This window comes from Mustelus asterias, chromosome 21 (assembly GCF_964213995.1).
Source record: "Mustelus asterias chromosome 21, sMusAst1.hap1.1, whole genome shotgun sequence".
Lineage (NCBI taxonomy): Eukaryota > Metazoa > Chordata > Chondrichthyes > Carcharhiniformes > Triakidae > Mustelus > Mustelus asterias.
Genome location: NC_135821.1, coordinates 18,048,893 through 18,076,870, shown reverse-complemented (window position 1 = coordinate 18,076,870; position 27,978 = coordinate 18,048,893). Strand labels below are relative to the sequence as shown.

The following is a 27,978-nucleotide window of genomic DNA, read 5'->3' as shown; positions in this document are numbered from 1 at the left end:
TTCAGCGATTCCATCCATTTTATTTGCATAAACCAAAAAAAAACAATTGTGGTCCTTATAATGAATCTTCCTTTTTAAAGGAACGAGAACAGCTCTAATGAGAGAAAACCTGTACAGGTTACTGCCATCCTGAGGCGATTTCATTCAAATGTATATAGATATTTGTGTCGGTGAAAGATTTCAAGCAGCTCCAGCTAACAGCAGATATGGTCCCAGTGGTGGTCAGCTTTCTCAGTGGGTCATAACTCGGATCTTGTCTTTGTGATCCTCGGCCCTTTTCGAAGCTCTTTCCTTTTGTCTTCTTTCTTCCGTCTTTTCTCCTCGTCTTTCAAGGCTTTATGGAAAGCATCGTTATTGTGAAGGAACTGTAAAATATATATTTTTTTAAAAACACTGCGGTAGATCTCCAATGTTTACTAACGGAAAGAGGAATTACAGCAGCTCAGACGTTCAGAGTTCCTTGGCTGGCTCTGTCAACTGTGGCTCGCACTCTCACTACTCAGGAGGGAGGTCACGAGTTCCAGCCCCCTTCTAAACTTGAACACCAAAACCCAGGGTGACACGGTGGCACAGTGGTTAGCACTGCTGCCTCACAGTGCCAGGGACCCGGGTTCAATTCCCGGCTTGGGTCACTGTCTGTGTGGAGTTTGCACATTCTCCCCGTGTCTGCGTGGGTTTCCTCCCAGAGTCCAAAGATGTGCGGGTTAGGTTGATTGGTCGTGCTAAATTGCCCCTTAGTGTCAGGGGGACCAGCAGGGTAAATACGTGGGGATAGGGATGGCTGGGGTTGTAGTCGGTACAGGCTTGATGGGCTGAATGACCTCCTTCTGCACTGTAGGGATTCTATGATTCAGGCTGAGGTTCTCAACAGGGGACCGAGGCACTGTTGGGAGATGATGGGCTGAATTTTCCAGCCCTTCCCATTTCCCACCCACAGCATTTTCCTGCCAATGGCAACCCCCTGCGGCAGGTTCCCCGGCAGCAAGGCCGGCAGGCAACGCAAAATGCCACAGGCATCAGTGGGACAGAAGATACCGCCACCAGCCAAGGCGATCTGCCTCCGTCCCCGGAAAACCCGTCACGGCAGGAGGAGGGACACCTTACTCGGACAAGAAATTAAACTCAAGCCCCCTCTACCCTCCAAATTGGATGTTAAGGTCGCTAATCTAAAGAGCAGCAAGGGAATTTTCTCTGGTGCCCTGGTAAACATTAACCTCTCGACCGACATCACTAAAACCATGACCTGGTCGTTTTCACATTGCTGTTTGCAGGACGCAAAATTGGCCAGTACATTTCCTAGAACAGAAACTAAAGTTTCCTTTAATTTCTTGATACTATGTGCAGCTCATTTGTAGCGCTGCACAGCCCCGCTAAGACTGCTACACAACTGCACATCTTAAAGGGTCACACAGCTTGTCTGTTTCCAGTGCAGTAAGTTGTGGATTGTTGCACTGACAGGCGACGCTATTTCAAAAGTACGTCATTGGCTGCAAATCATTTTGGGAGGTTTTGGAAGGCTGTAGGAATGCAAGATCTTTCCTTTTCAGACCCACTGCCCTCAGCTTACTGAGCCTCATCAGTTTCTCAACTGGGCAGCTGAACAGAGCGTCACAGGTCAGCAAAAATAATCCCAGTTCAGAAAGAGGGGAAAATGTCAGATTCACCCCGTTGATTATGAGGTGGGTCACATTCACACTCTCCCAGCGCGCACACACACCCAGTGCCAAAGGATGATACACAATATTGGGAAAGGCCGTGGTGCGGAAACTGAGCTGGATCAGGGGAACGTGTTTGTTGTTGTCACAGAATGTGCACAGCAACATTCGAGAGAATTGGGGAAAAATAAGGATCGAGTGAAAATAAAATTATGCATGTAAAATTGTGACAAAAAATGCCAGTGATCTGGGCAGCACAGTGATTAGCACGACTGCCTCACGGCGCAAGGGACCCAGGTTCGATTCCCGGCTCGGGTCACTGTCTGTGCGGAGTCTGCACGTTCTCCCCGTTTTTGTGTGGGTTTCCTCCGGGCGCTCCAGTTTCCTTCCACAGTCCAAAGATGTGCAGGTTAGGAAGATTGGCTATGCTAAATTGCCCTTTAGCGTCCCAGGTAAGGGGGATTAGTGGGCTAAATACTTGAGGTTATGGGGAACAGGTGTGGGTGAGATTGCCCCTTAGTGTCAGGGGGACTAGCAGGGTAAATACATGTGGGAATGGGGATAGGGCCTGGGTGGGATTGTTGTTGGTGCAGACTCGATGCGCCGAATGGCCTCGTTCCGCACTGTAGGGATTCTATGATGATGGTTTAATTCATAGTATAACATTCTTTTCTAATAATAAGATTGTTCACTGCTAAATACAAGTATTTCTTCGAATTAGGTGCTTACAGCTTGACAAAGCTCTCCAGAAAGTCAGAAGCTACTGCTGACCAACAGCTCATTTTTCTCAGCCTCCACCTTCACTTCAGGGTTTTACATGATAAATCTTCCTCTTCAAAGCTGATCTAAATTTGCATATTTTGTTCATTCCATTAGCTCACCATCTAAATTGGGCCCATGAAACCGACAGCTTTTTTAGTTGTGCACTTTTAACTATTCCGTAACTTAAATGGAACTTTCCAAATTGTCCCCATGTCCTTGCAGATCAATTAGGTCACCGATTGGTGGGCAATCCCCAAAGGTTGAAAACTCACTTCCTCTTTGAGTTACGTGATTCAAAAAGACTGGCATTTATATACACACATTGCTGTTTCAAATCTCCCTGAAAATCCCACTTACAGCAGAGGCAACAGCTGTGGTTATGTCTGCAGCCACAACTCTTCATGGGAATACACAGCATTGACAGCACAGGAACAGGCCATTCAGCCCAGCTGGTCTATGCTGGTTGGGCGGCACGGTGGCACAGTGGTTAGCACTGCTGCCTCACAGCGCCAGGGACTCGGGTTCAATTCCCAGCTTGGGTCACTGCCTGTGTGCAATTTGCACGTTCTCCCCGTGTCTGTGTGGGTTTCCTCCGGGTGCTCCGGTTTCCTCCCACAGTCTGAAAGACATGCTGGTTAGGGTGCATTGGGCGTGCTAAATTCTCCCTCAGTGTACCCGAAAAGGCGCCGGAGTGTGGCGACTAGGGAATTTTCACAGTAACTCCATTGCAGTGTTAATGTAAGCATACTTGTGACTAATAAATAAAAACTTAAACTTGGTGACTGTGCTCCACACTAGTTTTTCTCCCACCCTACTTCATCTCTATCAGCAACACCTTCTATTCCTCTAGCTTTGTGCTTGCCCCACATTAGGGAAATATATTTTCCACATCTACCCTATTAAACCACTTCCTTAGGTTAAAGACTTCTCTTTGGTCTCTGTCTTCTCTTTTCTACAGAAAGCAGTTTAGTTTTGCTGACAGTTGTAACCTATCAGTTCCAGCATCAGCCTCATAAATCTTTTTTGCATCTCCCCAATGCCTCTACATCTTCCATCGTGCTCCAGTGAATTGACCTTTGTTCTTTGACCTGGACCAGTTTCTTATGCTAAAGGCGCCACCTAAATGCAGGCTGTATCTTTCTGCACTTTCTCCAGTCCTTCTATATCTATTTTGTAACAAGATCAGTCTCAGTGTAGCCTAACTGAGGTTTACAAGTCGAACAAAACATTCTTCAATTTTATCTGTCTAGAAATGAACGTCAGTGCTTTTCTTGCTCTTTTTATGGCTAATTCAGCTATTACTTTTAGTGATTTGTGAATCTGCAACACACACAAAATACACACAACACACCACACACGCAAACTACACACACAAAATACACACACCACACAAACCACACACAAAATACACACACCACACACACAAATCACACACACAAAATACACACAACACAGACACATACAATACACACGCGAATCTCACACACAAAATACGCACACCACACAAATCACACACACAAAATACGCACACAACACAGACACACACACAAAATACACACACCACACAGACACACACACAATACACACGCAAATCACACACACAAAATACACACACACAAAATACACACACCACACAGACACACACACAATACACACGCAAACCACACCCACAAAATACACACACCACACAAATCACACCCACAAAATACACACAACACACCCACAAAATACACACAACACAGACACACAAACCACACAGACATGCAAAATACACACACCCACCACATACATGCAAAATACACACACACAAACCTCACACACACATAAACAAACCACACACAAAATACACACCAACCACACAAACAAACCACACACATAACACACACACACATGGACAGCATACACAAGGAACAGTACAACTCACAAGGGTGGACACTAACTTTCACTGCCTGTTTCTTGGTTACCATGCTGCCGAACAAATTGCAGCACTTTGAATATTTTAAAAAATTAATTAGCTTCCAGCTCATCATCTAACACTTTACACATGGTGTTGTGAGGAAATTTGCAGCCAATGAATCACTTCATTGTCGTCACTGTTATAATGTAGGAAACTCGGCAGCCACTTTGCGCACAGAAAGATCCCACAAACAGCAATGACATATCGACCAGATAATGTGTATACATGGTGTTGGTCGAGGGATAAATATTGATCAGGACATTAGGGATAACTCCTTTGCTCTACTTCAAACCGGAGCCATGGGATCTTTCACACCCTCTGAGTCAGCAGACTCAGCCTCGATTTGAAGTCTCATCCCAAGTGCAGTGCTTCTGTCGGTGCCGCACCGCCCTCGGTGACGCACCGCCCTCGGTGACGCACCGCCCTCACTGCTGCATTGGAGTGTCAGCCTAGATTTTGGTGTTCACATCAAGTGGGCGTGGGAACTGCGACTTGTGGGTACTTGTGCACAAACTGATGAAGGTGGCAGGACAGGTTGAGAAAGTGGTTGAAAAAAATACACTTGCAGGCTTTATAAATTGAGTACAAAAGCAAGGAAGCTTGATGAACCTTTATGAAAGGTTCGGCCACTCGTGGGGTATTGTGTCCAAATCTGGGCACAGCACAGCAAAAAGGTGTGAAGACTTTAGAGAGGGTGCAGAAGAGAATGGTTCCAGGAATGAGGAACTTCAGTTACGAGGACAGGTTGGAGAAGGGATGTGGTTGTTCTGATTGAGAGGAGATTCGATATTAAAATCATGGGAGGTCTTGTGGCACAGTGGGTAGTGTCCCTGTCTCTGAGCCGTGTTCGAGTCCCACCCCAGGACTTGATGGCCAAGGAAGGTGTGTTCATAACGCGGCCAAACAGATTGAGTATCAACCTGTAAAATCCTTTCAAACACACCAAGAGCAAGAGCGGGAGAGACTCCTGATTAGTTATGCTTGATGCACAGTGGTGCCCTTTAAGCTATAAGCCCCACGTAACAAACTAGTGACCTGTTCCAGGAATAATTGGCTTTGGAAAGGTTATTTACTTACATCTTCATCCTCATTTTTGAATGGATTTTTATAGTCTGGAGATTTTTCACTGATCCCGAGCTCCTGCGCCATCTGTTGGGCAGAGAATAAAAAACATGAAGCATTATGTAGGTTCAACACTTTCCATTCTGCATATTAAACTATGAACATACGGATTAGGAGCAAATGCCGGTCATTTGGCCCTTCAAATCAGCTACCGTCTCACCAATTACTGTATCATCCACCAACTTACTGATCATCTCGCCTACATTCAAGTCTAAATCATTTATATAAACACAAACAGCAAGGGCCCCAACACTGAACCCCACTGGACACAGTCCTCCAGTCAGGAAAACACCCCTCGACCATCACCCTCTGCTTCCTGCCACTCAGCCAATTCTGGATCCAATTTGCCAAATTTCCTTGGATCCCATGGGCTCCTACCTTCACCAAGAGTCTCCCATGTGGGACCTTATCAAAAGCCTTGCTGAAATCCAAGTAGACTATGCCAAATGCATTGCCCTCAATGGGGGCAGCACAGTGGTTAGCACTGCTGCCTCACAGCGCCAGAGACCCGGGTTCGATTTCCGGCTTGGGTCACTGTCTGTGTGGAGTTTGCACGTTCTCCCCGTGTCTGCATGGGTTTCCTCCGGGTGCTCTGGTTTCCTCTCACAGTCCAAAAGATGTGTGGGCTAGGTGCATTGGCCATGCTAAATTCTCCCTCTGTGTACCCGAACAGGCGGAATGTGGCAACTAGGGGATTTTCACAGTAACTTCATTGGAGTGTTAATTGGAGTGACACTAATAAAATAAATACACACCTGGTCACCTCTTCGAAAAATTCAATTAAGTTGGTCAGACATGACCTCCCCTTAACAAAACCATGCTGACTGTTGTTGATTAATCCGTGCCTCTCCAAATGTAGATTAATTCTGTTTCTCAGAATCGTTTCCAATAGTTTCCCCACACTGAGGTTAGACTGACTGCCCTGTGGATTTTGTCAGCTTGACAGATCAAGAGGATCAGCAATCACGCATTTGAGCTTTAGCAAAGTCAGAATAGGCTCGATGTTCGGCAGTTCCTCTGTTCCCTGAGAGCAGAGAGGCATTGGAAAAGGCTGCTGGCTTGTGGGGTATGTGCACACCTCTGCACACCTCCAAACTGGAGCCGGAACAGAGCTGGCACCTTATAAAAGGTGTGATTTAACAATTAATATGAGTATGGTCAGTGCCATCTCCTGGGTTGGTTTTGATCACCTGAAGGAATCAGAGGCAGAATTTTCAGACTTTGAAATAATTTTTTGATGCTGTTTCTTTGTATCTCCCTGGCTGGGAAAAGCAGCCAGCATAATCAAGAACCCCACGCACCTCGGACATTCTCTCTTCCACCTTCTTCCGTCGGGAAACAGATACAAAAGTCTGGGATCACGTACCAACCGACTCAAAAACAGTTTCTTCTCTGCTGCTATCAGACTTTTGAATGGCCCTACCTTGCATTAAGTTGATCTTTCTCTACACCCTAGCTATGACTGTAATACTACATTCTGCACTCTCTTCTTTCCTTCTCTATGAACGGTATGCTTTGTCTGTATAGTGCACAAGAAACAATACTTTTCACTGTATGTTAATACATGTGACAATAATAAATCAAAAGATATGTGGCTGTGGGTGGGAGAAAGGGATATCTAGTCGTGATGCTTCAAGAGTCATGAGTACGGGGCAGGCTTGATGGTCTTTTCCTGACCATCATTTTTGTACGCAAGTTACTATCATCACCAGTATAGTGGACACAGCATATAAAGAGTTACATTGATTTGATGAATAAAAGAGACTGATCAGATGTCTCAGTATTCCCTAGTGCCCAAACTTGTGTCCTATAATGATAACCTGCATAACAAAGTTTGGGCTATGCTTCAGTGTGAAGGTTTGGCAACAACAGATTGAATTTATATAGCACCTTTAACATGATAAATGGTCCCAAGGTGCTTCAGTCCACAGGCGCCTTGTCAAACAAAATTCGACACTGAGTCACGTAAGAGGAAATTAGGATGGGTGTCCAAACACTTGGTCAAAGAGATATGTTTCAACAAGGAAGAGAGACAGAGAGAAATGGAGAGTTTCAGGTAAGGAATGCCAGAGCTTAGGGCCCAGGCAGTTGAAGGTTGGGGTTGACAACCCTCCAGGATTGGCCTGGTGTCTCCAGGAATTAAAGATTGATCTTCGGGACATTGCTCTGTGAAACACTGGAGAAAAATCATCGGGACATTAAAAAGACGTTTTCCCCTCTATTTCATTTTAACATTTCTCTTTATCAAATATAAAAATATTGAAACTGGGAGAAGGTGGGGGAAAAGGCTCTCTGGTTGACAGTCAAGTATCATCCAATTGGGTAATGGGACATTTTGCTTTCCAGTTGGTGTCACAAGGATGGATCTGTTGGCTGAGTGAAGGCTGGAGCGTCATGTGATGAAACCTCCACGAATACATTTAGTCACAGTTGGCAACCCTGCTGAAGGCACAGCCGCCACTGATGGAGCGATAAAAAATGGTGGATGCCAACAGCCAAACAACTGGAGAAGCACAGATATCACAGAGGGCTGTGACTTTTGAGGAGATTACAGAGAAAGGGATCCACGATGCCATGGCAGGAGGGATTTGAAAACTGGATGAGAGTTTTAAAATGGAGGCCTTGCTGGACCAGAAGTCAATGGAGGTCAGTGGGTACAGTGAACAGAAACTTGGTGCAAGTCAAAATCCTGGCAGCAGAGCTGTTCAAGTTCACAGAGGTGAGTCATGTTGAGACTCTAAGGCTCTCCATCAACCAAGTTGACATAAACAGAATAAACTATGAATCATCGAATCCCTACAGTGCAGGAGGAGGCCATTCGGCCCATCGAGTCTGCACTGACAACAATCCCACCCAGGCCCTATCCCCGTAACCCCACATATTTACCCCACTAATCCCTCTAAGCTACGCATCCCGGAACACTAAGGGGCAATTTAACACGGCCAATCAGCCTAACCCGCACATCTTTGGGCCGTGGGAGGAAACCGGAGCACCCGGAGGAAACTCATGCAGAAACGGGGAGAATGTGAAAACTCCACACAGACAGTGACCCGAGCTGGGAATCGAACCCGGGTCCCTGGAGCTGTAAGACAGCAGTGCTAACCATTGTGCCACCGTGCCGCCCTATGGTTCATATTAGTCAGAAAATTGTAAAAAGCACAAGGTATGTGTGAATATTCTGCCCGTGTGAACTCAGTACCAGCGAGTGGATACACAGTGTTGATTTTCTAAAGGTGGTGTCAATGGCAGCTGACATTGCTGGTAAAAAGCAGCTTAAACTGACTAAAATAAACCTTCATTATCTTTCTCCCCTCCCTCCTTCTCTTTCAATTTCTCAGAGACATAAAAACGCAAAGGATTAAAAGAAGTGAAACGCAGGTTATTAAGGCCAGAAAAATATAGCACCAAAAAAACCCACAGGGCCTGGAGTTTATGGGGTAGGGCCTGGGTGGGATTGTGGTCGGTGCAGACTCGATGGGCCAAATGGCCTCTTTCTGCACTGTAGGGATTCTATGATGATTTCCTTTCTAGGATTTAAAAGCAGAGAAGTTAGATCAAACCTGCATCAAACGCTGGCCGGTCACATGTGAAAGGCATTGGAGAAAATGCAAAAAGAGAGTCACGAGGCTGATACCAGGACTGAGAGGTTAAAATTATCAGGAGAGAGTGAGAGACTCGGCCACCTTTCTCTGGCTGGGATGACCCAATAAGGGTCTTCATGAAAGGACTTTATAAGGTGGACACAGAGAAGCTGTTCCGGACCAACTAGGGACAATAAGTATAATATATTCACCAATAAATCAAGTAAGAAATATAGGAGAAACCTCTTTACCCAGAGTGGTTAGAAAGTGGAACTCACTGCTACATGGAGTGGTTGAGGCGAATGGTATTAATGTATTTAAGGGGAAAGCTAAATTAACATGAGAGAGAAAGCAATAGAAGGGTATTGGCTTGGGTGACTGTTTGTGTGGAGTTTGCACATTCTCCCCGTGTCTGTGTGGGTTTCCTCTGGGTTCTCCGGTTTCCTCCCACAGTCAAAAGATGTGCAGGTTAAGTGCATTGGCCGTGCTAAATTACCCCTTAGTGTCAAGGGGACTAGCTAGGGTAAATGCGTGGGGTTATGGGGATAGGGCCTGGGTGTGATTGTGGTCGGTGCAGACTCGATGGGCCGAAAGGCCTCCTTCTGCACTGTTGGGATTCTATGATTCTATGGCATGCTGATAGGATGAGATGAAAAGGGTTTACGTAGAGCTTAAATGCTGGCATTAGGAAGAATGGCCCGTGTCTGTGGTGTGGACTTGGAGTAGCATCACTTCACAATAGAGCATGTGAGCAGGTGAGTCACTCTCAAGACACCTGCCAATGCTCAGTAGCAGCAGTGTGTACTATCTACAAGATGCACTGCAGAAATTCACCAAAGATCCTTAAACAGCACCTTCCAAACCCACGACCACATCCATCTAAAAGATACCTGGGAACACCACCTACAAGTTCCCCTCCAAGCCATTCACCATACTGACTTGGAAATATATTGGCCGTTCCTTCGCAGTCGCAGGGTCAAAATCCTGGAATTCCCTCCCTAACGGCATTGTGGGTCAACCCACAGCACATGGACTGCAGCGATTCAAGAAGGCAGCTCACCACCACCTTCTCAAGGGCAACTAGGGATGGGCAATAAATGCTGGCCAGGCAGCGACACCCACGTCCCACGATTGAATAAAAAGAGGTGCCAGTTGTCTCTTTCTCAGATTGGTGGGATGAAACTGTGAACCCATCTCACAGACCCGTTGAATCTCTGACACTCTGCACCATTTTCCAAGTCCATACATTTTATACCTAGGTCAATAGTTTCATGCACTGGAGATTAACCAAGTCTGCAAACCCTCATCTCTCTCACCAGATTGAGAAGCTGTGTGTGTGGCCCTCCATCGAAAACTCCTGTCTGATTACAGAAACTGATGCCCCATCTGATTAAGTGGTTCCAGTTGGAGTTGCGATCAAAGTAATGGTGGACAATCTTCGGAAACCGCAGAGTCACATCCCCAAAGAAGGCTGTGTTTTCAACAATGTGGGAATAAGCTGAAAAGCAAAGTGGGATTGGCACGTTATGGGCAGCGGAAAGTTTATACGCGTCAGTCCAAAAAAAAACATACCCTATCCAGAGACAGAAAAATCAAACAGAAAAAATGTTCCAGCTTGAAGGCAGCATGAGACCAGCACCCAAATAATAAAGCAAAATACTGCGGATGCTGGAATCTGAAGCTAAAACAGAAAATGCTGGAAAATCTCAGCAGGTTTGACAGCATCTGTGGAGAGAGAGACTAAAGCCAACATTTTGAGTCTGGATGACCCTTTGTCAGAGCTGGCGTCGAGCTCTGACGAAGGGTCATCCAAACTCGAAATGTTACCTCTGTTGGGGCGGCACGGTGGTTAGTACTGCTGCCTCACAGCGCCAGAGGCCCAGGTTTTATTCCTTGCTTGGGTCACTGTCTGTGCGGAGTTTGCACATTTTCCTCGTGTCTGCGTGGGTTTCCTTCAGGTGCTCCGATTCCCTCCCACAGCCCAAAGATGTGCGGGTTAGCTTGATTGGCCATGCTAAAATTGTACCTTAGTGTCAGGGAGACTAGCAGGGTAAATATGTGGGGCTATGGGGATAGGGGCTGTATAGGATTGTGGTCAGTGCAGACTCGATGGACCGAATGGACTGTAGAGATTCTATTCTAACCGAGACATTCTCTCTTCCACCTTCTTCCGTCGGGAAAAAGATACAAAAGTCTGAGGTTATGTACCAAGAACAACTCAAGAACAGTTTCTTCCCTGCTGCCATCAGAGTTTTGAATGGACCTACCATATATTAAATTGATCTTTCTCTCTACGCCCTAGCTACTGTAATATTACATTCTGTACCCTCACCTTTCCTTCTCCCCTATGTACTCTGTGAACGGTATGCTTTGTCTGTATAGCGCACAAGAAACAATACTTTTCACTGTATACCAATACATGTGACAATAATAAATCAAATCAATATTTTTAAGAAAAGCAGAAGAAATCTCCCATCTCCCGGCCAATACATCTCCCTCAGCCAACGTTAGTAAAAAGGATTATCTTGTCATTATCTTTGTTGTTTGTGGCATCTTTGGTTGCCTTGTTTCCGACAACAGTAACTGGACTTCATTGGCTGTAAAGCACTTTAGGACATTGAGAGGTTGTGGAATATGCTGGGTAAATGCAAGTTTTTTTTTAGGTGGTCAATCAGCTGTAGGGGACAAAATAGGGTCTGACCACGTCCTTAGCTGTTACCAACACTCGGGAATTTTGTTTTATTCATTCCTTGCTGTAAGCATCGATGGCAGGACAGGGTCCGTCCCCTGAAAAGGTGATGAACTGCCAGAGTCGGGGTGGTGAAGATGCTGTCAGGAAGGAAGTTCCCAGCAGGTGTCACTGGCGTGGATATCTTGATGGTTTTCCCCTCCCCAGCCCAGAGTGTCCAGACGAAGACCTGGAATGGGCGGGTTTTCTTACGGGGAGAGGTTGAAGAGGCTAAGCTTGTATCCACTGCAATTTAGAAGAGTGAGAAGTGACTTCATAGAAATCATAGAAACCCTACAGTGCAGAAAGAGACCATTTGGCCCATCGAGACAGCACCGACCACAATCCCTCCCAGGCCCTACCGCCATATCCCTACATATTTACCCGCTAATCCCTCGAACCTACACATCTCAGGGCACTAAGGGGCAATTTTAGCATGGCCAATCAACCTAACCCGCACATCTTTGGACTATGGGAGGAAACCCACGCAGACACGAGGAGAATGTGCAAACTCCACACAGACAGCGACACAAGCCAGGAATCGAACCCAGGTCCCTGGAGCTGTGAAGCAGCAGTGCTAACCACTGTGCTACCGTGCCGCTTGATTGAAACATATAAGAAGGGATCTTGACAGGGTGGATGTGAAGAGGATGTTTCCTCTTGTGAGTGAATCTCGAACTCATAGAATCCCTACAGTGCAGAAGGAGGCCATTCGGCCCATCCAGTCTGCACTGACTCTCCGAAAGAGCATCTTACCCAAGCCTACCGCTCTGCTCTATCCCAGTAACCCCGTGCATTTCCCATGGCCAATCCACCTAAGCTACACATCTTTAGACTGTGGGAGGAAATCGGAGCACCCAGAGGAAACCCACGCAGACATGGGGAGAACGTGCAAACTCCACATAGACACCCAGGGCTGGCAATGAATCCAGCTCCCTGGTACAGTGAGACGTAATGCTAACTAGTGTGCCACCGTGCTGCCCTAGAACTAGTTCAAAAATGTTCACTGTTCAAAAATGACGGGTTGCTCATGTAAAACAAAGCTGAGACTAATTTTTTTCTCTCAGAGGATCGTGAGTCTTTGGAACTCTTTACCTGCAAAGTCTTTGAATATATTATGGCAGAGGTGGATAGATTCTTCGTAAGCAAAGGGGGTGATCAGGGGTAGGTGGGATGAGGTTTTGAAGTTACTATCAGATCAGCCATGATCTTATTAACTGGCGGAGCAGGCTCAAGGGGCTGAATGACCAAGACTTCTGTTGGTATGCATTTTCGATATTGAGCCCAATTGTAGCAAATATCTTCCTGTTGGAAAGTTCCAGCTCATTGTGCCAATGCCAGCTCCCTGACAGAGCAATGCCAAACTTCATCCCTCCCCAGGGACCTCCATTCTAATTTTCAACCAAATCTTCATTAAAAGCTGCAATGGCCTCTACTCCAATCACTCTGTCTGTCAAAGTGTTCCATACTCCCACTGTCTAAATAAATTGCTCTTCACATCTCATCTCACTCTGAAGTCATCATTTGAACAATGACCTCTTGTGTCACTGACTTCCCAACCAAAAGAAGTGGTATTATTCTATTCACGCCATCAAAGTTCTGTGTAATCCTTTACTGAATTCCGTCTGAACCTGTTCTGCCCGAAATGAAATAGTCATTGGAGCATAGGTGAGGCCAGCGTTTGTTGCCCATCCTATTGGCTCTTGAACTGCCCTTGTTTGGTAATTTCAGAGTCAACCACATTGCTGTGGCTCTGGAGTCATATGTAGGCCAGACCGGGTAAGGACGACAGATTTCCTTCCCTAAAGGACATTAGTGAACCAGATGGGTTTTTTTAAACAACAAAGTAAAGTTTATTTATTAGTGTCACAAGTAGGCTTCCATTAACACTGCAATGAAGTTACTGTGAAAAATACCCTAGTTGCCACACTCTGGCGCCTGTTCGGGCACACTGAGGGAGAATTTAGCACGGCCAATGCACCCTAACCAACACGTCTTTTGGACTGTGGGAGGAAACCGGAGCACCCGGAGGAAACCCACGCAGACATGGGGAGAACATGCAGACTCCGCACGGACAGTGACCCAAGCCGGGAATTGAACCCGGGTCCCTGGTGTTGTGAGGCAGCAGTGCTAATCACTGTGCCGCCCTCGATGATAGTTTCATGGTCACTGTTACCGAGACTAGATTTTAATTCCAGACTTATTAACTGATTTCAAACTTCACCAGTTGCCACGGTGGGATTCGAACCCCTGCCCTCAGAGCATTAGCCTGGGCCTCTGAGTACCAGTCCAGCAACATTACCACCAGGCCACCTCCCACAGAAATGGAGACAGAGGAGAAATAGCCATCCAGCCCTCTGAGCCTGCTCTGCCATTCATTAAGATCATGACTGATCTGGTTATGTTCTTGATAAACCCTTGTTTATGAAAAACCTGTCTAACTCAGGCTAAAGGGACGATCCTTTAAAACAGAGATGAGGAAGAATTTCTTTAGCCAAAGAGTGGTAAATGTGTGGAACTCCTTACCACAGAAGGCTGTGGAGGCCAGGTCATTGAGTGTCTTTAAGACAGAGATAGATGGATTCTTGATTAATAAGGGGATCAGGGGTTATGGGGAAAAGGCAGGAGAATGAGGATGAGAAAAATATCAGCCTTGATTGAATGGCGGAGCAGACTCGATGGGCCAAGTGGCCTAATTCTGCTCCTATGTCTTATGATCTCAGCCTTGAATAAAATCAATGATCCAGCCTCCACCGCTTTCTGGGGAAGAGAATGCCAATGACCCTCAGAGAAGACGTTTCTCCTCACCTCAGTCTCAAAAGGGAGACTCTTATTCTTAAACTGTGAACCCTGGTTCTAACCTCCCCCACAAGTGGAAACATCCTCCTGCTCTGCAACCTATCAGGCCCCCTCAGGATCTAATATGTTTCAATAAAATAGTCCACTCTAGCCCAAGCCCAAGCCCGAGAGGGTGAGTGGTGCTGTGGGGTTTATTATCTCATCTGAAAATGGCACCCCTTGCAGGGCAGTGCCCCCTCAGTACTGTGCTGAGGGTGTCTACTTGGAACATGTGTCAAAGGCTCTGGGGAGGAACTTGAACCCATGACTCTTTGACTCAAAGCTGAGCGTACCACTCACTGAGCCCTTGCTGACGGTGAGGCAGAACGAGGGACAAAATAAATGCTTATGGGATAAAGAAAACTATTCATCCTCTAGTCACCATCTTTGAGTTTCTCATCATGAGGCAGTGGCCCATCAGCTTGCACGTCTGCGCCCGTCAGAATTGTCTTGGAATCTTCCAATACCTGCAAAGAATGGAAATCAAACAGCTTTTCAATTTAAAGAACCTCATATTTTCTAATCCACTCGGAAGAACAGCTCAGCTTTAAACTCATTCTGTTTGGTTCCCCATGTTTCTGCCGTGTTTTTTTCTTTTAGGCAGCTGATAACTTGTGGAGAATCTGATTGGAAGAGGTTTTTCAGCCGGTCACTGCGAGGGAGCTTCATAAAGACGATCCTGGGTTCAGAACTCTGTGAACGCCGATATTAATTCAAATCTGGGACCAGCCATCTTAAAGTTCACAAGAACCCTGGTAATAGATCTTATCGTCTGGAAACATACAAAACAAGGAACAGGAGTAGGCCATTCAGCCCCTCAAGACATTCAGTAACATCGTCGCTAATCCAATAGTAACTTAAAATCTGCATCCCGCCTACCCCCAATAACCTATCCCCCCCTTGCTTACCAAGAATCTATCCACCTCTGCCTTAAAACATTCAAAGACTCTGCTTCCACCGCCTTTTCAGGTAGAGTTCCAAAGTCTCACAACATTCTAAGTGAAAAGATTTCACCTAATCTCTGTTATAAATGAGCGACCTCTTATTTTTAAACAGTGACCTCTAGTACTACATTCTCCCACAAGAGGAAACATCCTCTCTCCACACCCACCCTGTCAATACCCCCAAGATCTTAACATATTTTGGTCAAGTGGCCTTTTACTCCAGTGGATACAAACCCAGTCTGTCCAACCTTTCCTCATAAGAGAAGCCGCCCAATCCAGATATTAATCTGGGTTCAAATCCCACAATGGCATCTGTGGAATTTCATATAATCATAGAATCCCTATATTCGGTCCATCGAGTCTACACTGACTCTCCAATACAGCATCTTACCCAGCCCTATCCCCATAACCCCATGTATCTATCCCACTAATCTCCCTAATTTACACATCTTGGGACACTAAGGGCCAATTTAACATTGCCAATCCATCTAACCAGCACATCTTTGGACTGTGGTAGGAAACTGGAGCACCTGGGGGAGGTGATGGCTCATGGTATTACCACTGGATTATTAACCCAGAAACTCAGCTAATGTTCTGGGAAGCCGGGTTCAAATCCCGCCAGATGGTGGAATTTGAGTTCAAAGCAAAAAAAAATCTGGAATTAAGAATCTACAGATGACCATAAAACCATTGTTGATTGTCAGAAAAACCCATCTGGTTCACTAATGTCCTTTAGGGAAGGAAATCTGCCGTCCTTACCCGGTCTGGCCTACATGTGACTCCAGAGCCACAGCAATGTGGCTGACTCTCAACTCCCCTCTAAAATGGCCTAGCGAGCCACTCAGTGTCAAGGGTAACTAGGGATGGGCAATAAATGCCAGCCAGCCAGCAACGCCCATGTCCCACGAATGAACAAAAAAAACCCCATGCAGACACATGGAGAGCATGTGCAAATTCCACATAGACGATCACCAAAGGCCACCTTTCAAATTCAATTAATAAAGCCTTGGGGTGGCCATGACATGTAAAAACCTTGCCTCTTAGGGAAGGAAATCTGCTGTCCTTACCTAGTCTGGCCTACCTGTGACTCCAGACTGAAATGTGATTGGTTCTTAACTGCCCTTTGAAATGGCCTAGCAAACCACTCAGTTTAAGGGGCAATTAGGGATGGACAACAACTGCTGGCCTTGCCAGTGACGCTCACATCCCATAAAATAAAAGTCATGAGAGGGTATTCGGACAAGTCTACTTGTCTTTGCTGATCCAAATGAGGTTTCCTCTACATTGGGCAGTCTAACCGCAGACTGGGTGACTGCTTTGCGGAACGCCTTCGCTCAGTCCGTAAGCATGACCCCAACCTTCCTGTCACTTGCCAGTTTAACTCAGCACCTTGCTCTCATGCCCACATGGGCATGTGGAGTAGTAGTATTGTCACTGAACTCGGAATCCGAAGTCAGGGTAAAGCTCCGGGGACCCGGGTTCGAATCCCACCACGGCAGGTGGTGAAATTTGAATCCAATAAATATCTGGAATTAAAAGGCTACTGATGACCATTGTAAAAACCCATCTGGTTCACTAATGTCCTTTAGGGAAGGAAATCTGCCGTCCTTACCTGGTCTGGCCATGTGGTTGATTCTTAAATGCCCTCTGATATGGGGATTTGCGGTTAGGGATGGGTAATAAATGCTGGCTCACCAGTGACACCCATATCCCCTGAACAAATATATGTCAGTCCTTGGCCTGTGGCAATGCTTCAATAAAGCTCATCGAAACTGGAGGAGCAACACCTCATCATCCATTTAGGCACATTACAGCCCTGAGGACTCAACAACTTCAACCTTTCTCCTCTATCTTAAACCCTTTTTAAAAAGTTATCCCATACATTTACTGTCTCAATGCAAAAACCCTGTTTCTCTCTCCCTCCAGGTGCTGCCCGACCTGCTGAGTTTTTACATCATTCCGTGTTTTTGTTTTGTCGGTTTTAACGAGCATCTTAAAAGAAAAGAACGCGAAAGAAAGAATTCCGGAAACAAATGTGAAAACAAGGTTACCAACGGTGGAGCGATTAAGAGGCCAGGGTGGCACGGTGGCACAGTGGTTAGCACTGCTGCCTCACAGCGCCAGGGACCCGGGTTCGATTCCGGCCTCGGGTCACTGTCCGTGTGGAGTCTGCACGTTCTCCCTGTATCTGCGTGGGTTTCCTCCGGGTGCTCTGGTTTCCTCCCACACTCTAAAGATGTGCGGGGTTAGGTGGATTGGCCATGTTAAATCGACCCTTAGTGTCAGGGGGATTAGCTAGGGTAAATGCGTGGGGTTATGGGGATAGGGCCTGGGTGGGTTTGTGGTCGGTGCAGGCTTGATGGGCCGAATGGCCTCCTTCTGCACTGTAGGGATTCTAGATGGAGGCGTGCAGTGACCTCGGAGGATTGTAGGGCAGGATGACACCACCAGAGGAGGGAGGAGGGGGCCATGGAGGGATTTGAAAATCCCTCGTATTTTAAACATGAAGCAATTTTCGATGGGTATCGGGTGAACAGAATGGTGCAAGTCAGGATTTGGGCAGAGTTTTGAATGAGCTCACGTTTATAAACTGGGAAGTCAGCCATGGGGGGGGGGGGGGGGGGGGGCAGCATTGGAATAATCAAATCCAGAGGGAACAAAGGCACAGGTAAGGGTTTCAGCAACGGAGGAGCTGAGGCAGGGCCAGAGGTAGGTGAAGTTACAGATGTGAGAGACAGCGGTCATGGTTGTATGGAGCAGATAGCTGGGGGAATCTTGCAGTCAAATAGGACGGTATATTTGCAGATAGTCTACCTCTGGCTCAGGGGGTCTGCCTCTGGCTCAGGAGGTCTGCCTCTGGCGCAGGCTCAGGGGGTCTGGCTCTGGCTCAGGCTCAGACAGTAGTCAGGGAGAGCGATGGAGTCGGTGACTAGTGAAGATGGTTTGATTATATCCTGACCATTTCCCTTTGCTCACCTTGAATAATCCTTTCAGCATGATGTCGATAATCTTGTACTGCTGATTAATGTCATTTAATTCAATCATGTTCTTCAAGGCGTGCATCTGGTCCTTACGTTTTGTTTCAAACAGCTTTCTATCTGAATGCGGTGTGGTTTAGGAAAGTATACAGTGCCATAGATTCAGTATGCTTTTGTTCACAGTGCAGTGAATGCACTGAACCTGCAACCTTTACAAATACCTGTTTTACAAACTCCCTGCCTCCAGCCACGCCTGCCCAGTGTTTCACTTCACTTGTGGAAAGCATTCATTCTGTCAGGTTCTCTGAGAACTCAGTGAGTTCATATAGTGAGTAGTTGGGTCACACCGACCCAGCGGCATGGTGGCACAGTGGTTAGCACTGCTGCCTCACAGCGCCAGGGACCTTGGTTCGATTCCGGCCGTGGGTCTCTGCGTGGAGTTTGCACGTTCTTCCCGTGTCTGCGCGGATTTCCTCCGGGTGCTCCGGTTTCCTCCCACACTCCAAAGATGTGTGGGTTAGGTTGATTGGGCATGCTAAATAGACCCTTGTGTCAAGGGATTAGCAGGGGAAATACGTGGGGTTATTGGGATGGGGTAGGATTGTTGTTGGTGCAGGCTCGATGGGCTGAATGGCCTCTTTCTGCACTGTAGGGATTCCATGGAAAGGTCCAGTTTCAATTCCTGGCCTTGCGTTAATTCAAGTGGTCCAGGGCATCTGGGGCTGCTAGAACTAGGTTCGTGGGTATTATTTGATTAGTCAGGGATCCTGCTTCTGATGATAATCCTTACAGATGTGTGCGTAGGTCAACATTGGGCAAAAGGTCCAACATTCAACAGTCATTAAACAAATCAATCAGAATGTCAAACTTTTATCAATGGGTGAGCCGGTGTCGTTAGAACAGAGATCAGAGAGAGATTTGAGACAGCTCTTCAAAATCACAGAGGGGATAAGACGTAGTGGATGGAAAAATACTTTTCACTGGCTCAGCAGTCGAGAATGTGAGCACACTCTTGTGATTAAATATGAAGGGTTTAGGACCGTGCGAGAGAGAAGTTTTTTGTGTCCACAAGTTCAAACTTGGCTCGCCACGATAGTCATCAAGACTATACTTTAAAGTTTATTAATTAGTGTCATAAGTAGGCTTACATCAACACTGCAATGAAGTTACTGTGAAAATCCCCTAGTCGCCACACTCCGGCGCTTGTTCGGGTAGACTGAGGGAGAATTTAGCATGGCCAATGCACCCTAACCAGCATGTCTTTTACACTGTGGGAGGAAACTGGAGCACCCGGAGGAAACCCACGCAGACATGGGGAGAATGTGCAAACTCCACACAGACAGTCACCCAAGCCGGGAATCGAACCTCGGGTCCCTGGCACTGTGAGGCAGCATTGCTAACCATTGTGCCACCGTGCCACCCAAGTGACGGCCACAGGCATGAACCTCTAGTGTATGCCAACCCATGGCCCACTGGACTAGCCCAGGAAGCAGCATTCTTTGCCGTGTTTGCCTTGACTTTCTAATGGATTAGATTTCTACTTTCTCAGAAGACTAAGGAAATTTGGCATGTCAGCTACGACTCTCACCAACTTTCACAGATGCGCCACAGAAAGCATTCTTTCTGGTTGTATCACAGCTTGGTATGGCTCCTGCACTGTCCAAGGCCGCAAGAAACTACAAAGAGTTGTGAATGTAGCCCAATCCATCACTCAAACCAGCCTCCCATCCACTGACTCTATCTACACTTCCCGCTGCCTCGGAAAAGCAGCCAGCATAATTAAGGACCCCACGCACCCCGGACATTCTCTCTTCCACCTTCTTCCATCGGGAAAAAAAATGCAAACGTCTGAGGACATGTACCAACTGACTCAAGAACAGCTTCTTCCCTGCTGCTGTCAGACTTTTGAATGGACCTATCTTATATTAAATTGATCTCTACACCCTAGCTATGACTGCATTCTCGCCTTTCCTTCTCTAAGAACGGTATGCTGTCTGTATAGCGCGCAATATAATACTTTTCACTATACTAATTCATGTGACAATAAGAAATCAAATCAAATCAAATAGATTGGAAGGTGGTGACGAGATTATATCTTATATTATCATCCCAGTGAGGACCCATCAGTGCCAGAAAGGATACAGATTTCTAGACTCGGATCCAGGTTTTCTTTCTGGCCATTGGAAGGTTTGAATGCATTTAAGCATAAACTCATCACAATCACGCAGATCTGTAGAACATCCATGATCTACTGTGAAGAAAAATAAACACATCATCAGTCTGTTTCGTTAGTATTTGTTTAGATCAACTGGAATCCATCCACCCTGGCAGTGTCAGCACTGCAGAATACAGTGACTCTTTCCACTCACTGGAAAAAGGCTGGAATTTGGAAGTTTGAAAAGTGAATTGGAAAAATGTTGTGGGAGTGTTAAAGGAGCTTCACGCGGCATCAGAAAGTGAGCTCTCTTCCAAAGCTGGGAGAGTTACTGAGTGTTCCCAGCTCAGCTACAACACAGGAATGAACCTCGGTAAAGAAACCCCCAACTTTCTCTCACCCACAACCTGGTGTGGCTAAAGTGACGGCCACAGAGACTGATTTCACCCAACACACAACACAGAGAAACAGACCTCACATCTATACTGAACAAACCCCCCCCCCCCCAATCATTCACCTGGCCCCTTCCCCACCCTCTCACCAGAGCCCCCTCCATCCAAACCCCTTCCCCCATTCTCCTGCCATAGCCCCCTCCATCCAAACCCCCTCCCCCACACTCCTGCCATAGCCTCCTCCATCCAAACCCCCTCCCCCACACTCCTGCCATAGCCTCCTCCATCCAGACCCCCACCCCACCCTCCCACCAGATTCCCCCCCCACTCCCCCGTTGAAGGTGCGGATTATTGACGGCTTTCTTCTGTCGAGCTGGAATTATTCTAATTGGTCAATCTGACGATGCTGTCGGCGCCCCTCCCTTAACAATGTCATTGGTGATTCCTGGATGTCGAAATCTGGCGTTCTGATCATTGAATCCCTACAGTGCAGAAGGGGGCCATTCGGCCCATCGAGTCTGCACCGATCACAATCCCACCCAGACCTCATTCCCCTAACCCCTCATTTACCCTACTACTGTCCCTGACACCAAGGGGCAATTTATCACAGCCAATCAACCTAATCGGCTCATCTTTGTAGTGTGGGAGGAAACTGGAGCACCCAGAGGAAACCCACGCAGATACGGGGAGAACGTGCAAACTCCGCACAGACAGTGACCCGAAGCCGGAATGGAATCCGGTTCCCTGGTGCTGTGAGGTAGCAGTGCTAACCACTGTGCCACCGTGCCACCCATGTTCCTGACGATTTTAGCCAATAAGCAGTGAGCAAGGAATTTAATCTGACCCAACAATCAAAAACCTCTCAGCCTCTCGTCAAACCAGTTCACCCCAATCAACACACGATGGCTAAAACACATTATGTGGAGATGCCGGCGTTGGACTGGGGTAAACACAGTAAGAGTTTTAACAACACCAGGTTAAAGTCCAACAAAAATGTCATTAGCTTTCGGAGCGCTGCTCCTTCGTCAGATGGAGTGGATATCTGCTCTCAAACAGGGCACAGAGACACAAAATCAAGTTACTGAATACTGATTAGAATGCGAATCTCTACTGCCAACCAGGTCTTAAAGATACAGACAATGTGAGTGGAGGGAGCTCCCTCCGAGCCCCTCCGTGCTCTCATCCCACGTACTCCCCGCGTTGGAGATCTCTACTGCCTCCCGAAGATACACAAGGCAAACACACCCGGCCGTCCCATCGTATCGGGCAATGGGACCCTGTGCGAGAACTTCTCCGGCTATGTCGAGGGCATCCTGAAACCCATTGTACAAAGAACCCCCAGCTTTTGTCGCGACACGACGGACTTCCTACAGAAACTCGGCACACATGGAGCAGTTGAACCAGGAGCGCTCCTCGTCACAATGGATGTCTCGGCACTCTACACCAGCATCCCCCATGACGATGGCATTGCTGCAACGGCCTCAGTGCTCAGCGCCAACAACTGCCAGTTTCCAGATGCAATTTTACATCTCATCCGCTTCATCCTGGACCACAATATCTTCACCTTCAACAACCAGTTCTTCATCCAGACACATGGAACAGCCATGGGGACCAAATTCGCACCTCAATATGCCAACATCTTCATGCACAGGTTTGAAGAAGACTTCTTCACCGCACGGGACCTTCAACCGATGCTATACACTAGATACATCGATGACATTTTCTTCCTTTGGACTCATGGTGAACAATCACTGAAACAACTCTATGATGACATCAACAAGTTCCATCCCACCATCAGACTCACCATAGACTACTCTCCGGAATCGGTTGCATTCTTGGACACACGCATCTCCATTAAGGACGGTCACCTCAGCACCTCACTGTACCGCAAGCCCACGGATAACCTCACGATGCTCCACTTCTCCAGCTTCCACCCTAAACACGTTAAAGAAGCCATCCCCTACGGACAAGCCCTCCGTATACACAGGATCTGCTCGGATGAGGAGGATCGCAACAGACACCTCCAGACGCTGAAAGATGCCCTCATAAGAACAGGGTATAGCGCTCGACTCATTGATCAACAGTTCCAACGCGCCACAGCGAAAAACCGAACCGACCTCCTCAGAAGACAAACACGGGACACAGTGGACAGAGTACCTTTTGTCGTCCAGTACTTCCCCGGAGCGGAGAAGCTACGGCATCTCCTCCGGAGCCTTCAACATGTCATTGATGAAGACGAACATCTCGCCAAGGCCATCCCCACACCCCCACTTCTTGCCTTCAAACAACCGCACAACCTCAAACAGACCATTGTCCGCAGCAAACTACCCAGCCTCCAGGAGAACAGTGACCGTGACACCACACAACCCTGCCACAGCAACCTCTGCAAGACGTGCCGGATCATCGACACAGATGCCATCATCTCACGTGAGAACACCATCCACCAGGTACACGGTACATACTCTTGCAACTCGGCAACGTTGTCTACCTGATACGCTGCAGGAAAGGATGTCCCGAGGCATGGTACATTGGGGAAACTATGCAGACGCTGCGACAACGGATGAATGAACACCGCTCAACAATCACCAGGCAAGACTGTTCTCTTCCTGTTGGGGAGCACTTCAGCGGTCACAGGCATTCGGCCTCTGATATTCGGGTAAGCGTTCTCCAAGGCAGCCTTCGCGACACACGACGGCGCAGAGTCGCTGAGCAGAAACTGATAGCCAAGTTCCGCACACACGAGGACGGCCTCAACCGGGATATTGGGTTCATGTCACATTATTTGTAACCCCCACAGTTGCCTGGACCTGCTGAGTTTCACTGGCTGTCTTGTCTGGAGACAATACACATCTTTTTAGCCTGTCTTGATGCTCTCTCCACTCACGTTGTTTTGTTTCTTAAAGACTTGATTAGTTGTAAGTATTCGCATTCCAACTATTATTCATGTAAATTGAGTCTGTGTCTTTATATGCCCTGTTTGTGAACAGAATTCCCACTCACCTGAAGAAGGGGCTTGGAGCTCCGAAAGCTTGTGTGGCTTTTGCTACCAAATAAACCTGTTGGACTTTAACCTGGTGTTGTTAAAGCTCTTACTGTGTAAAACACATTAACCAGCGTCTGAAAGAGTGCTGAGATCACATGCACATCAATCACGTCTAGAACTCAATTTATTTGCTAATTAGTAATATAAGTAACCACACTGCCATACTCAATTAGTTCCATATGGCGAGTGGCTAATGTATTAGTGAATAATTTTAATTTTACATGCCGGCCAGTCCTCTAATCACTTAACAGAGATTCCAGTTGGTGCAGAGCTACTGATGTTTCTGTCCTGTGGACTGTTAGAAACAATGTCCACATCTTTTGTACAATACTAACAGTCAGAAACAGAGCTACAGCAAACTTTAGTTACTCCTCTTAATCTTTCTGACTTGGCGTCAGAGAGAGATTTTTTTGTTCTGACCGGGAATATGCATTAATCCCTCTGTAGATAAAAAAAATGGAAGGATGGTTTGACAATCTGGGAATATCTGTAATTTAGAATTATAGAATCCTACAGTGCAGGAGGCGGCCATTCGGCCCATCGAATCTGTATTGATCACAATCCCATCCAAACCCTATCCCCATAACCCCATGCATTTACCCTAGCTCGTCCCCCTGACACTAAGGGTCAATTTAGCGCGGCCAATGCACCTAACAAGCACATCTTTGGATTGTGGGAGGAAACCGGAGCACCCGGAGGAAACCTACGCAGACACGGGGAGAACGTGCAGACTGCACACAGACAGTGACCCAAGCCGGGAATCGAACCCGGGTCCCTGGCGCTGTGAGGCAGCAGTGCTAACCACCGTGCCGCCCAACTTGCAATGGGACAGCTCAAACAGGATGAATTTTTTAATTATTTCCAAGCATGTTTCAAAGCACTTGGCAAAATTTGCTTCCCCAATTGCTCTTATTTCTTACTGGATCTGTTACAACAGATTAATATTAATTGCACTATACATTGGGATTTTCCAGTCCTTTCCACCAGTGGGATTTTCCAGCCCTTTCCACCAGTGGGATTTTCCAGTCCCTCCGAAGGCACGACCCCTCCCTCCCCGCCATGTGGATTACCCAGCAGTGGGGTGGACGAGCCACACAAATCGCCATGGACGTTGGCGGGACTGGAAAACCCCGCCGGCAGCCAATGGCGAACCACCTCTGCCGCTGGAAAACACGCTGTGGGTGGTGGAAAATCCCACCCATTGTCTATCACTTCTTCAAAAAGAAAACATCATTTATCGCACAGTCACTCACCTTCAACCACCGGACTGTGCAGTCAGGTGAACATGTGGAAGCTGTTATTATTCTCAATCCCCAGGGCTGAAATTTCGGATTTTGGGTCATTTTGGTTTTCAGATGCCACATATAAAGTTACATTACAGTAGCCTAATCCTAGGCTAGCTAAAGTCTTAAGTAAATGGCTAGAAAAGTAAGATGTATCACTAAATAATAAATACAACTTACCTGTAATAAAGTTTTTTTATGACCTGTTCACCATCAAAATCGCAAGGCGCTGACAAACAACTAGACGTTTTGTTCAGGTTAATGGTCAAAGAATATTCGATCTGTCATCAATAAGAGGACAGCGTCTTAATACAAAGAGGTTAACACTTTCTATTTATATATAACCTTTAACGTAACCGAAACATGCTTCACAGGAACTTTCTAAAGTCTGACACTGAGCCACATAAGGAAATACTAAATCAAATGACCAAAGCCTGATCAGAGAGGTAGGTTTTTAAAGAATGCCCTAAAGGAGGAAAGGGAGGCAGAGGGGCGGAGAGGTTTAGGGAGGGAATTCCAGAGCCCGGGGCGCAGGCAGCTGTAGGCATGGCTGCCAATGGTGGAGCAATTAAAGTTGGAAACACACAAGCGGCCTGAATTAGAGGAACGCAATAATTTCCACCCACATTCCTTACGCAACCGGTTACTTATCATACAATCCCTACAATGCAGGAGGTCATTTGGCCCATCGAGTCTGCACCGACAACAATCCCACCCAGGCCCTACCCTGTAACCCCACATATTTACCCTGCTAATCCCCCTGACACTGAGGGGCAATTTATCATGGCCAATCAACCTCAGCTGCACATCTTTGGACTGTGGGGGGAAACCGGAGGAAACCCACGCAGACACGGGGAGAACGTGCAAACTCCGCACAGTGACTCAAGTTGGGAATTAGACCCGGCTCCCTGGCGCTGTGAGGTAGCAGTGCTAACCCTTTGAAGGCGCCAAACTCTCTTGATACCACGACCAACTATTTTTCAATGATGGGATATCCTTGTAATCGGATGTTTTGTTTAGCTGTCCATTCCACGGCCTCCTGAGATGCTGATTGGAAATAAAGAGGTGCCTCCAGTTGGGCAGGTGATGTGTCCCAGGATCTGGAACCCATGGTCACAATCCCAGGATCATCCCCCTCCTCCACTTATGGGAGTGTGTGTGGATTTGGTTTGAGCATTTTCCACTGTCCTCTAGAGAGGTTGAAGGCAGGGATTGCTGCTGGGGCAGTGATGAGGTGTCCTTTCTGTGCGCATCCACCCCCCCACAGTCCATCTATATAATAGGTTGGCACCAGCAGCATGAGTATTGTTTTAAAGTTAACATTAACACTGCAACAAAGTTATTGTGAAAATCTTCTAGTCACACTCTGGCGCCTGTTCGGGTACACGGAGGGGGAATTTAGCACGGCCAATGCACCCTAACCAGCACGTCTTTCGGACTGTGGAAGGAAACTGGAGCACCCGGAGGAAACCCACACAGACACGGGGAGAACGTGCTGACTCCGCACAGACAGTGACCCCAAGCCAGAACTCGAACCCGGGTCCCTGGCGCTGTGGGGCAGCAGTGCTAACCACACCGTGCTGTCCTTTCCATTTTTCCAACATTCAGCCCATCTGGATAATGGGTTAGCACCAAGCTGCATGAACATTGGCTGCAGTTTCCCAGTGGCAGTCTTAAGGTGTTTTGAGCCCGCACCCACCAAACGCTGATGGCACAAGTTTGGCATCAGCAGATTTGAGGGCAGAGCCAGGCTAATTCAGTGTTGAATAAAGCAGGGAGAGTTTGAATGGAGAGGTGGGGGGGGGGGGGGGGAGGAGTACAGCAGGAGGAGCCTGCAGGCTGACAGCACCCATGTCTGCTTCTGCATTCACACCCTGAGTCCCAGCAGGCAGACAGGGCCAGGGCCAGCCCAGCCTGAAGGTCCTGGCTGCCTCCCTCACCCCACACTCTGCCATTCGCCTCATTCTGCCGCTGTCTGAATCCACTTTCCAATTCCCTCTCTCTCTCTTCTGCACATCGCGCAAAAAAAACCCCCACAGTTTAATAATGAGATGTGTCGGGCCTACCGGGTCGCAGGGGTTTGAGGGTGAAAGGTGCCGGTTTTATTTCGCTGGGTGGAGCACAGCCCGGTGCGGCCGCGGCGGAGCTCCTCTCAGCTTGGCGCCTACCGCCCGACTGACTCTGCGCATGCGCCCCCCGGCCGGCGCGTTCCACCAATCAGCTGGCGAACCCCGGGGTGGGGGGGGGGGAGGGGGTCAGGCCACAGTCGGGAAGGTCACGCGCCTGCGCATCCTGAGGAGTCCATTGTCAATTGCTCCAAGTGACTGGAGGGCAATGAGTTTGGGATGGCCTGAGGGTTGGGAGAACATCATATCAATAAAAGTTCTTATTAAATAGTTCTTATTAAATATATTAAATATAATATATTTATATTATTAAATATAAATATATTTATTTATAAATATATATAATTTATATTTATAAATAAATATTTATATCTAAATATTAGAGAGAGAGAGCTCCTACTCTAACCAAGGCCG

The 27,978-nt window shown here is 47.2% G+C and overlaps 1 protein-coding gene across 3 annotated transcripts; it reads right to left on the bottom strand.

The window, feature by feature from the left end:
• ccdc134 (coiled-coil domain containing 134) lies at positions 1-27,630 on the bottom strand. Of its 3 annotated transcripts, none has more exons than XM_078237591.1 (8): positions 27,505-27,630; positions 25,619-25,719; positions 20,708-20,816; positions 18,564-18,685; positions 15,026-15,110; positions 10,394-10,575; positions 5,452-5,523; positions 1-365 (listed from the first exon to the last, which is right to left on the bottom strand). In XM_078237591.1, the coding sequence occupies exons 3-8, from the start codon at positions 20,808-20,810 to the stop codon at positions 240-242; spliced, it is 690 nt and encodes a 229-aa protein (XP_078093717.1). In that variant the 5' UTR covers positions 20,811-20,816; positions 25,619-25,719; positions 27,505-27,630; the 3' UTR covers positions 1-239. The 3 variants fall into 3 exon arrangements, with proteins under 3 accessions (XP_078093717.1, XP_078093719.1, XP_078093718.1); XM_078237593.1 differs by having other exon boundaries at positions 1-334; positions 27,505-27,627; XM_078237592.1 differs by having other exon boundaries at positions 20,708-20,813; positions 27,505-27,627.
• Positions 27,631-27,978: the final 348 nt, after the last annotated feature.